Source organism: Myotis nattereri (genome assembly GCF_964212035.1).
Source record: "Myotis nattereri genome assembly, chromosome: 5".
Taxonomy (NCBI): Eukaryota; Metazoa; Chordata; class Mammalia; order Chiroptera; family Vespertilionidae; genus Myotis; species Myotis nattereri.
The window spans coordinates 293,417-305,504 of NC_138080.1; the positions used below are offsets into that span (position 1 = coordinate 293,417).

General features: G+C 60.4%; 2 protein-coding genes across 2 annotated transcripts; both read right to left on the reverse strand.

Annotated features, from left to right (window-relative positions):
• Positions 1-1,238: 1,238 nt before the first annotated feature.
• LOC308519283 (THO complex subunit 4-like) lies at positions 1,239-6,564 on the reverse strand (the record flags this gene model as incomplete). The annotated part of the gene is made up of 3 exons (XM_081091268.1): positions 1,239-1,246; positions 1,284-1,880; positions 6,363-6,564. The coding sequence occupies 3 exons, from the start codon at positions 6,562-6,564 to the stop codon at positions 1,239-1,241; spliced, it is 807 nt and encodes a 268-aa protein (XP_080947394.1).
• A 3,767-nt stretch (positions 6,565-10,331) lies between these two features.
• LOC308519284 (THO complex subunit 4-like) lies at positions 10,332-11,117 on the reverse strand (the record flags this gene model as incomplete). The annotated part of the gene is made up of 1 exon (XM_081091269.1): positions 10,332-11,117. A coding segment is annotated over exon 1 (777 nt), but the record flags the coding sequence as incomplete, so codon positions are not given.
• Positions 11,118-12,088: the final 971 nt, after the last annotated feature.

The window sequence follows — 12,088 nt, forward strand, 5'->3', positions numbered from 1 at the left end:
ATGTCAGGGCAGGGCCATCTGGTCGGCCGCCCCTCCCCCCCCCCCACCCCCCTCCCTCTGTGGATGAATGGCCAGGCCCCCGCCCAGAGACCAGGTTCGGGCCTGGCCATCCGGCCTTGCCGAAGCGTCAGAACGTTGAAAGGCTGGATCAGCGTGTTTTCTAAGGAGGTTTGTGCGTGTGTGTGTGTGTGTTTGTGTGTGTGTGTGTGTGTGTGTGTGTGTGTGTGTTTGTGTGGTTTTTTTTGGAGGGTTTTTTTGTTGTTGTTTTTGTTTGTTTGTTTGTTTGTTTGTTTGTTTTTGCTGCACCCATTTCTGTTTATTATGGCCAAGGTGAAAACGCCAGCTCCTCCACAACAGCAACCAGTAAAATTTTTCCCCAAAATGACTAGGTACAACACAGGTCTTTTTCGGAATTTTTTAATAAAATAAACGTTAAAGAAAACGCTTTGCGTGAGTTTTAATTAAATCCTATTTCAAAACAGAAGAAACAATTCCCCAATGGGCCACAGGTCCCCGCCAGCCCACCCTCGGGAAGCACGGCGAGACGATTTCCAGGCCTAGCTCCACCACCCACGCACGCACTGACTTGGTGGTGCTTTAGCTGGTGTCCATCATGGCGTCGTAAGCGTCCAGGTGGGCGTCCAACTCCTCGGTGTCCATCACCGTGTTGTAAGCGTCCAGCTGGGCGTCCAACTCCTCGGTGTCCATGACCGTGTTGTAAGCGTCCAGCAGGGCGTCCTCCAACTCCTCGGCGCCCCTCATCGCGTTGTAAGCGTCCTTCTGGGGGTCCAGCTGCTCGGCGCCCCTCATCGCGTTGTAAGCGTCCTTCTGTGGGTCCAGCTGCTCGGCGCCCCTCATCGCGTTGTAAGCGTCCTTCTGGGGGTCCAGCTGCTCGGCGCCCCTCATCGCGTTGTACGCGTCCTTCTGGGGGTCCAACTCCTCGGCGCCCCTCATGGCATTGTACGCGTCCTTCTGGGCGTCCATCTCCTCCGTGTCCCTCATCGCGCCGGCAGTGCTCAGCTGGGCGTCCAACTTTTTGGTGCCCCTCATCGGGCTGCCAGTGCTCACCTGGGCGTCCAGCTTTTTGGTGCTCCTCATCGCGTTGTAAGCGTCCAGCTGGGCGTCCAACTCCTCGGCGCCCCTCATCGCGTTGTAAGCGTCCAGCTGGGCGTCCAACTTCTTGGTGCCCCTCATCGCGCTGCCACTGTTCACCTGGGCGTCCAACTTTTTGGTGCCCCTCATCGGGCTGCCAGTGCTCACCTGGGCGTCCAGGTTTTTGGTGCTCCTCATCGAGTTGTAAGCGTCCAGCTGGGCGTCCAACTCCTCCGCAGCGATCTGTTGCTTTGAATTGCGTCCGGTGCCCCTGCCTGTAACCCGGCTGCCTCCGCGGGCGCGACTCGGCGTGCCGCCGCCAAAGCCTCCAGATCCTCGGTGTGTAGTCAGCCCGCCTCTGTTGCCACTCTGTACCGGCGTGCGCTGCGTGTGTATCTGTGAGGTGACGAGCTGGATGTTGAGGGGGCGGCCATCCAAAGGCACGCCGTGGTACTGTTTCATGGCTTCCAGGGCGTCTGCCTTCCGCTCAAAGTGCACGTGGGCTGACCCCAGGCTGCGGCCAGAGCGGTCGTAGTGGACACCGGCCTTCTTCAGAGGCCCGAACTCCGCAAACAGCTGCTGGACGTCCGCGTCGGACACTCCGAAGGCCAGGTTGGACAGAAGCAGCTTCCCCCCGGTCACCAGGCCGGCGCCCCTGCCCAAGCCCCTGCGGAAGCGGTCGCGTGGCCACGCGTCGGGAAGCTGTCTCGGCCTGCTGTAGGGCGCCGGCCGGTTCCTGCCTCGGCCGAGGGCCGCCCGGTTCCGGCACGGCCCGCCGCCCTGGCTCACTGGTGCGGCGGTTTGCGCTCCGCCACTGCGGCCTCCCTGGGAGCCGGCCCGGCCTCGGTCCCGGCCTCGGTCCCTGCCCCCGCCGCGGCCGCCCCGCTGGCTCCGGTTCAGCCTAATGATGTCGTCCAGAGACATGTTGACTTTGTCGGCCATGGCGGGCCCGGAATCGGCCTCGGATCGAGCCCGTGCGGGAAGCACGCCGGCCCTGAGCGGGCACCAGATGTTGGGGTCCAGGCGCAGGGATTCGCAAAGGTGTGGACGGACTCCTCGCGGAAGACGAAATGACAGGGAGACAGCGTTCGGACAGAGACAGCGTTCAGACGGAGACAGCGTTCGGACGGAGACAGCGTTCGGACCGAGACAGCGTTCACACGGAGACAGCGTTCAGACGCGCCCAGGGCTGAGAAGGTCTGGGAACCATAGACGCTGCGAGGCGCTGCCGCCCCTGCTTTTATAGCCCCAGAGCGTGGTGGGAGGAGCCAGAGAGACCCACCAATCAGCCGCTCCCAGGAATGAAGCGCCACTGTTTGGGAGACGCCAACTTTAGGGTGGGGCAGGTGGCCCAATCTCAAGGAAAGGCTCTCCCGAACGTGGCTGCGACGCCTGGGGTGCTTGACCGGCGCCTCTTGGGCAGGCTCCTCCAACCCGGGACCCGTGAAGAGTGTTGGGGGGTTTTATTTTACTTTATGTTATTCTTTCTTAATTCTGTGCTCATTTCTCTTCGTTCATTGCAATGGATTCTATCTCTCGGCAATGAACCGTTGTAAACATCGGTCCCATTTGCATTTGAAGGGAGCGGGCGGGGTGTGCGGGGGGCTGAGGGCGGGGGTGGGGGGGGTGGGGGTTGGGGGGAGGAAGGGGGCCAGGTTTGCGGGAGGGGGGAGGGGGAGACCGGAGACGCAAACACCCCGGTCGTAGCGGCCCTTGGGGGTCATGGGAGGCAGAGGCTGAGGTGGATGTGAATGAAATGTGTATGCTTTCGTACCTTAGCTCTGAGCCCAGGACGCCAGAGGCCACCAGCAGTCAAACAGCCCCGTCAGAGAGCGGTGGTATAGATGTGTATGGATCTGTCCCTGTTCGTCGGTCTATGCTGTTCTCTATATTCCACGAATGAGTGAGATCGTGTGGTATTCATTTTTCTCTGACGGGCTAATTTCACTTAGCATAATGCTCTCCAGTTCCATCCATGCTGGCAAGAATTCCTTCTTTTCCCTACTTTTTTACCGCAGCGTAGTATTCCACTGTGTGGATGTAGCACAGTTGTGTGTGTGCGTGTTTGTGTTTACTGCATTTCTGTGAAATGCCCCCCCCCCCCACACCCCTATAGGCATATCCCTGGAGGCATCTCCCTACAGAAAGCAGCTTACCTACAGAAAGCAGCTTAGCGTTTGGCCCCTCCCTTGGGAGGGGGGGGTGGGTTTGGGGGCGGTGGGGCGCGGGGGGGGGGCGGGGGGAGGGGGGACCCAGGTGCCAATGGCACCTTGAGGGCTTCCAGTGTGGTGGGAGCAGGGACACCTTGCAGGTTACATGAATCCATCTCTGGAAGAGGACACTGAGGCTGAGGCAGGTGAAACTGATTTGCATAAACGGGTCAGTTATCAGGGAGACCGGAAGCTGGAGTTGAAGAAGTTGAGGGCCAGGGCGAGGGTGCCCTTCTGAACAGGGTGAAGAGTGGGGGCCTAGGGAGAGAATGCCCTCTGTCTGCAGTCAAACAGCTTAGCCCTACCGAGGGAGGGCATGACTCGTCCCCGTGTCTGTGGGGCCCTTGGGAGCAGGGTCTGAGGGAGGCGAGTGCTTGTCTGGGCGTGACTGCGGACGTAAACACACAGTCACGCACAGACGCTTCTTGACCTGAATGGTCCGTCGGCATCCATGAGCACCCTTCAGCCCCTGCCTTCTCGTAGGCGGCGCGCCCCCTGCTTGTCCTTCCCCCCTCAGGTCAAGTCTGGGCACCTGTTTCTGCCTTCCCCAGAGGTGGCTGCAGGAGGGTGACCTGCATTAGCGCTACTCGACCAGCAGAGGGCGGGACGGGCTCTTACGCCATGCTTGGGCTGGGCCCTCTGGTCCAGCTCCCTCTCTGGATGAATGCTCAGGCCCCTGTCCAGAGACCAAGTAACCCGGCCGGGCCACATGGGCTTGCCAAAGGGTCTAAAGCATTGAACGGCTGGATCAATGTCATTACTAAAGAGGGGTTTTTTCGTTTGTTTGTTTTTCTTTTCATTTCATTTCATTTCATTTCATTTCATTTCATTTCATTTTCTGTGTGCGTGTGCGTGTGCGTGGAGGGGGGGAGCCGGGGGAGGTGCGTGGGTGTGGTTGTGGGTGTGCTTCTGCGTGTGCGTGTGCGTGTGCGTGTGCGCGCGCGCGCGCGCGCGTGTGTGTGTGTGTGTGTGTGTGTGTGTGTAAATCCGCAGTCACGCACGGACACTTCTTGGTCTGCATGGCCCGTCGGAAACCATGAGCACCCTTCAGCCCCTGCCTTCTTGCAGACAGCGTGCCCCCTGCTCGTCCTTTCCCGCTCCGGTTAAGTCCCGGCACCTGGCTCCGGCTGCAGAAAGGTGGTGGCTTGCTTTGGTGCTTCTCGACCAGCTGAGGGCGGGACCAGCTCTTCGGCCCCGGCCCCAGTCAACCCAATCCACAGCCAAAGACTATGTCAGGGCAGGGCCATCTGGTCGGCCGCCCCTCCCCCCCCCCACCCCCCTCCCTCTGTGGATGAATGGCCAGGCCCCCGCCCAGAGACCAGGTTCGGGCCTGGCCATCCGGCCTTGCCGAAGCGTCAGAACGTTGAAAGGCTGGATCAGCGTGTTTTCTAAGGAGGTTTGTGCGTGTGTGTGTGTGTGTTTGTGTGTGTGTGTGTGTGTGTGTGTGTGTGCGTGTTTGTGTGGTTTTTTTTGGAGGGTTTTTTTGTTGTTGTTTTTGTTTGTTTGTTTGTTTGTTTGTTTGTTTTTGCTGCACCCATTTCTGTTTATTATGGCCAAGGTGAAAACGCCAGCTCCTCCACAACAGTAACCAGTAAAATTTTTCCCCAAAATGACTAGGTACAACACAGGTCTTTTTCGGAATTTTTTAATAAAATAAACGTTAAAGAAAACGCTTTGCGTGAGTTTTAATTAAATCCTATTTCAAAACAGAAGAAACAATTCCCCAATGGGCCACAGGTCCCCGCCAGCCCACCCTCGGGAAGCACGGCGAGACGATTTCCAGGCCTAGCTCCACCACCCACGCACGCACTGACTTGGTGGTGCTTTAGCTGGTGTCCATCATGGCGTCGTAAGCGTCCAGGTGGGCGTCCAACTCCTCGGTGTCCATGACCGTGTTGTAAGCGTCCAGCTGGGCGTCCAACTCCTCGGTGTCCATGACCGTGTTGTAAGCGTCCAGCAGGGCGTCCTCCAACTCCTCGGCGCCCCTCATCGCGTTGTAAGCGTCCTTCTGGGGGTCCAGCTGCTCGGCGCCCCTCATCGCGTTGTAAGCGTCCTTCTGTGGGTCCAGCTGCTCGGCGCCCCTCATCGCGTTGTAAGCGTCCTTCTGGGGGTCCAGCTGCTCGGCGCCCCTCATCGCGTTGTACGCGTCCTTCTGGGGGTCCAACTCCTCGGCGCCCCTCATGGCATTGTACGCGTCCTTCTGGGCGTCCATCTCCTCCGTGTCCCTCATCGCGCCGGCAGTGCTCAGCTGGGCGTCCAACTTTTTGGTGCCCCTCATCGGGCTGCCAGTGCTCACCTGGGCGTCCAGCTTTTTGGTGCTCCTCATCGCGTTGTAAGCGTCCAGCTGGGCGTCCAACTCCTCGGCGCCCCTCATCGCGTTGTAAGCGTCCAGCTGGGCGTCCAACTTCTTGGTGCCCCTCATCGCGCTGCCACTGTTCACCTGGGCGTCCAACTTTTTGGTGCCCCTCATCGGGCTGCCAGTGCTCACCTGGGCGTCCAGGTTTTTGGTGCTCCTCATCGAGTTGTAAGCGTCCAGCTGGGCGTCCAACTCCTCCGCAGCGATCTGTTGCTTTGAATTGCGTCCGGTGCCCCTGCCTGTAAGCCGGCTGCCTCCGCGGGCGCGACTCGGCGTGCCGCCGCCAAAGCCTCCAGATCCTCGGTGTGTAGTCAGCCCGCCTCTGTTGCCACTCTGTACCGGCGTGCGCTGCGTGTGTATCTGTGAGGTGACGAGCTGGATGTTGAGGGGGCGGCCATCCAAAGGCACGCCGTGGTACTGTTTCATGGCTTCCAGGGCGTCTGCCTTCCGCTCAAAGTGCACGTGGGCTGACCCCAGGCTGCGGCCAGAGCGGTCGTAGTGGACACCGGCCTTCTTCAGAGGCCCGAACTCCGCAAACAGCTGCTGGACGTCCGCGTCGGACACTCCGAAGGCCAGGTTGGACAGAAGCAGCTTCCCCCCGGTCACCAGGCCGGCGCCCCTGCCCAAGCCCCTGCGGAAGCGGTCGCGTGGCCACGCGTCGGGAAGCTGTCTCGGCCTGCTGTAGGGCGCCGGCCGGTTCCTGCCTCGGCCGAGGGCCGCCCGGTTCCGGCACGGCCCGCCGCCCTGGCTCACTGGTGCGGCGGTTTGCGCTCCGCCACTGCGGCCTCCCTGGGAGCCGGCCCGGCCTCGGTCCCGGCCTCGGTCCCTGCCCCCGCCGCGGCCGCCCCGCTGGCTCCGGTTCAGCCTAATGATGTCGTCCAGAGACATGTTGACTTTGTCGGCCATGGCGGGCCCGGAATCGGCCTCGGATCGAGCCCGTGCGGGAAGCACGCCGGCCCTGAGCGGGCACCAGATGTTGGGGTCCAGGCGCAGGGATTCGCAAAGGTGTGGACGGACTCCTCGCGGAAGACGAAATGACAGGGAGACAGCGTTCGGACAGAGACAGCGTTCAGACGGAGACAGCGTTCGGACGGAGACAGCGTTCGGACCGAGACAGCATTCGGACCGAGACAGCGTTCACACGGAGACAGCGTTCAGACGCGCCCAGGGCTGAGAAGGTCTGCGAACCATAGACGCTGCGAGGCGCTGCCGCCCCTGCTTTTATAGCCCCAGAGCGTGGTGGGAGGAGCCAGAGAGACCCACCAATCAGCCGCTCCCAGGAATGAAGCGCCACTGTTTGGGAGACGCCAACTTTAGGGTGGGGCAGGTGGCCCAATCTCAAGGAAAGGCTCTCCCGAACGTGGCTGCGACGCCTGGGGTGCTTGACCGGCGCCTCTTGGGCAGGCTCCTCCAACCCGGGACCCGTGAAGAGTGTTGGGGGGTTTTATTTTACTTTATGTTATTCTTTCTTAATTCTGTGCTCATTTCTCTTCGTTCATTGCAATGGATTCTATCTCTCGGCAATGAACCGTTGTAAACATCGGTCCCATTTGCATTTGAAGGGAGCGGGCGGGGTGTGCGGGGGGCTGAGGGCGGGGGTGGGGGGGGTGGGGGTTGGGGGGAGGAAGGGGGCCAGGTTTGCGGGACGGGGGAGGGGGAGACCGGAGACGCAAACACCCCGGTCGTAGCGGCCCTTGGGGGTCATGGGAGGCAGAGGCTGAGGTGGATGTGAATGAAATGTGTATGCTTTCGTACCTTAGCTCTGAGCCCAGGACGCCAGAGGCCACCAGCAGTCAAACAGCCCCGTCAGAGAGCGGTGGTATAGATGTGTATGGATCTGTCCCTGTTCGTCGGTCTATGCTGTTCTCTATATTCCACGAATGAGTGAGATCGTGTGGTATTCATTTTTCTCTGACGGGCTAATTTCACTTAGCATAATGCTCTCCAGTTCCATCCATGCTGGCAAGAATTCCTTCTTTTCCCTACTTTTTTACCGCAGCGTAGTATTCCACTGTGTGGATGTAGCACAGTTGTGTGTGTGCGTGTTTGTGTTTACTGCATTTCTGTGAAATGCCCCCCCCCCACACCCCTATAGGCATATCCCTGGAGGCATCTCCCTACAGAAAGCAGCTTACCTACAGAAAGCAGCTTAGCGTTTGGCCCCTCCCTTGGGAGGGGGGGGTGGGTTTGGGGGCGGTGGGGCGCGGGGGGGGGGCGGGGGGAGGGGGGACCCAGGTGCCAATGGCACCTTGAGGGCTTCCAGTGTGGTGGGAGCAGGGACACCTTGCAGGTTACATGAATCCATCTCTGGAAGAGGACACTGAGGCTGATGCAGGTGAAACTGATTTGCATAAACGGGTCAGTTATCAGGGAGACCGGAAGCTGGAGTTGAAGAAGTTGAGGGCCAGGGCGAGGGTGCCCTTCTGAACAGGGTGAAGAGTGGGGGCCTAGGGAGAGAATGCCCTCTGTCTGCAGTCAAACAGCTTAGCCCTACCGGGGGAGGGCATGACTCGTCCCCGTGTCTGTGGGGCCCTTGGGAGCAGGGTCTGAGGGAGGCGAGTGCTTGTCTGGGCGTGACTGCGGACGTAAACACACAGTCACGCACAGACGCTTCTTGACCTGAATGGTCCGTCGGCATCCATGAGCACCCTTCAGCCCCTGCCTTCTCGTAGGCGGCGCGCCCCCTGCTTGTCCTTCCCCCCTCAGGTCAAGTCCGGGCACCTGTTTCTGCCTTCCCCAGAGGTGGCTGCAGGAGGGTGACCTGCATTAGCGCTACTCGACCAGCAGAGGGCGGGACGGGCTCTTACGCCATGCTTGGGCTGGGCCCTCTGGTCCAGCTCCCTCTCTGGATGAATGCTCAGGCCCCTGTCCAGAGACCAAGTAACCCGGCCGGGCCACATGGGCTTGCCGAAGGGTCTAAAGCATTGAACGGCTGGATCAATGTCATTACTAAAGAGGGGTTTTTTCGTTTGTTTGTTTTTCTTTTCATTTCATTTCATTTCATTTCATTTCATTTCATTTTCTGTGTGCGTGTGCGTGTGCGTGGAGGGGGGGAGCCGGGGGAGGTGCGTGGGTGTGGTTGTGGGTGTGCTTCTGCGTGTGCGTGTGCGTGTGCGTGTGCGCGCGCGCGCGCGCGCGCGTGTGTGTGTGTGTGTGTGTGTGTGTGTGTGTAAATCCGCAGTCACGCACGGACACTTCTTGGTCTGCATGGCCCGTCGGAAACCATGAGCACCCTTCAGCCCCTGCCTTCTTGCAGACAGCGTGCCCCCTGCTCGTCCTTTCCCGCTCCGGTTAAGTCCCGGCACCTGGCTCCGGCTGCAGAAAGGTGGTGGCTTGCTTTGGTGCTTCTCGACCAGCTGAGGGCGGGACCAGCTCTTCGGCCCCGGCCCCAGTCAACCCAATCCACAGCCAAAGACTATGTCAGGGCAGGGCCATCTGGTCGGCCGCCCCTCCCCCCCCCCACCCCCCTCCCTCTGTGGATGAATGGCCAGGCCCCCGCCCAGAGACCAGGTTCGGGCCTGGCCATCCGGCCTTGCCGAAGCGTCAGAACGTTGAAAGGCTGGATCAGCGTGTTTTCTAAGGAGGTTTGTGCGTGTGTGTGTGTGTGTTTGTGTGTGTGTGTGTGTGTGTGTGTGTGTGTGTGTTTGTGTGGTTTTTTTTGGAGGGTTTTTTTGTTGTTGTTTTTGTTTGTTTGTTTGTTTGTTTGTTTGTTTTTGCTGCACCCATTTCTGTTTATTATGGCCAAGGTGAAAACGCCAGCTCCTCCACAACAGCAACCAGTAAAATTTTTCCCCAAAATGACTAGGTACAACACAGGTCTTTTTCGGAATTTTTTAATAAAATAAACGTTAAAGAAAACGCTTTGCGTGAGTTTTAATTAAATCCTATTTCAAAACAGAAGAAACAATTCCCCAATGGGCCACAGGTCCCCGCCAGCCCACCCTCGGGAAGCACGGCGAGACGATTTCCAGGCCTAGCTCCACCACCCACGCACGCACTGACTTGGTGGTGCTTTAGCTGGTGTCCATCATGGCGTCGTAAGCGTCCAGGTGGGCGTCCAACTCCTCGGTGTCCATCACCGTGTTGTAAGCGTCCAGCTGGGCGTCCAACTCCTCGGTGTCCATGACCGTGTTGTAAGCGTCCAGCAGGGCGTCCTCCAACTCCTCGGCGCCCCTCATCGCGTTGTAAGCGTCCTTCTGGGGGTCCAGCTGCTCGGCGCCCCTCATCGCGTTGTAAGCGTCCTTCTGTGGGTCCAGCTGCTCGGCGCCCCTCATCGCGTTGTAAGCGTCCTTCTGGGGGTCCAGCTGCTCGGCGCCCCTCATCGCGTTGTACGCGTCCTTCTGGGGGTCCAACTCCTCGGCGCCCCTCATGGCATTGTACGCGTCCTTCTGGGCGTCCATCTCCTCCGTGTCCCTCATCGCGCCGGCAGTGCTCAGCTGGGCGTCCAACTTTTTGGTGCCCCTCATCGGGCTGCCAGTGCTCACCTGGGCGTCCAGCTTTTTGGTGCTCCTCATCGCGTTGTAAGCGTCCAGCTGGGCGTCCAACTCCTCGGCGCCCCTCATCGCGTTGTAAGCGTCCAGCTGGGCGTCCAACTTCTTGGTGCCCCTCATCGCGCTGCCACTGTTCACCTGGGCGTCCAACTTTTTGGTGCCCCTCATCGGGCTGCCAGTGCTCACCTGGGCGTCCAGGTTTTTGGTGCTCCTCATCGAGTTGTAAGCGTCCAGCTGGGCGTCCAACTCCTCCGCAGCGATCTGTTGCTTTGAATTGCGTCCGGTGCCCCTGCCTGTAAGCCGGCTGCCTCCGCGGGCGCGACTCGGCGTGCCGCCGCCAAAGCCTCCAGATCCTCGGTGTGTAGTCAGCCCGCCTCTGTTGCCACTCTGTACCGGCGTGCGCTGCGTGTGTATCTGTGAGGTGACGAGCTGGATGTTGAGGGGGCGGCCATCCAAAGGCACGCCGTGGTACTGTTTCATGGCTTCCAGGGCGTCTGCCTTCCGCTCAAAGTGCACGTGGGCTGACCCCAGGCTGCGGCCAGAGCGGTCGTAGTGGACACCGGCCTTCTTCAGAGGCCCGAACTCCGCAAACAGCTGCTGGACGTCCGCGTCGGACACTCCGAAGGCCAGGTTGGACAGAAGCAGCTTCCCCCCGGTCACCAGGCCGGCGCCCCTGCCCAAGCCCCTGCGGAAGCGGTCGCGTGGCCACGCGTCGGGAAGCTGTCTCGGCCTGCTGTAGGGCGCCGGCCGGTTCCTGCCTCGGCCGAGGGCCGCCCGGTTCCGGCACGGCCCGCCGCCCTGGCTCACTGGTGCGGCGGTTTGCGCTCCGCCACTGCGGCCTCCCTGGGAGCCGGCCCGGCCTCGGTCCCGGCCTCGGTCCCTGCCCCCGCCGCGGCCGCCCCGCTGGCTCCGGTTCAGCCTAATGATGTCGTCCAGAGACATGTTGACTTTGTCGGCCATGGCGGGCCCGGAATCGGCCTCGGATCGAGCCCGTGCGGGAAGCACGCCGGCCCTGAGCGGGCACCAGATGTTGGGGTCCAGGCGCAGGGATTCGCAAAGGTGTGGACGGACTCCTCGCGGAAGACGAAATGACAGGGAGACAGCGTTCGGACAGAGACAGCGTTCAGACGGAGACAGCGTTCGGACGGAGACAGCGTTCGGACCGAGACAGCATTCGGACCGAGACAGCGTTCACACGGAGACAGCGTTCAGACGCGCCCAGGGCTGAGAAGGTCTGCGAACCATAGACGCTGCGAGGCGCTGCCGCCCCTGCTTTTATAGCCCCAGAGCGTGGTGGGAGGAGCCAGAGAGACCCACCAATCAGCCGCTCCCAGGAATGAAGCGCCACTGTTTGGGAGACGCCAACTTTAGGGTGGGGCAGGTGGCCCAATCTCAAGGAAAGGCTCTCCCGAACGTGGCTGCGACGCCTGGGGTGCTTGACCGGCGCCTCTTGGGCAGGCTCCTCCAACCCGGGACCCGTGAAGAGTGTTGGGGGGTTTTATTTTACTTTATGTTATTCTTTCTTAATTCTGTGCTCATTTCTCTTCGTTCATTGCAATGGATTCTATCTCTCGGCAATGAACCGTTGTAAACATCGGTCCCATTTGCATTTGAAGGGAGCGGGCGGGGTGTGCGGGGGGCTGAGGGCGGGGGTGGGGGGGGTGGGGGTTGGGGGGAGAAAGGGGGCCAGGTTTGCGGGAGGGGGGAGGGGGAGACCGGAGACGCAAACACCCCGGTCGTAGCGGCCCTTGGGGGTCATGGGAGGCAGAGGCTGAGGTGGATGTGAATGAAATGTGTATGCTTTCGTACCTTAGCTCTGAGCCCAGGACGCCAGAGGCCACCAGCAGTCAAACAGCCCCGTCAGAGAGCGGTGGTATAGATGTGTATGGATCTGTCCCTGTTCGTCGGTCTATGCTGTTCTCTATATTCCACGAATGAGT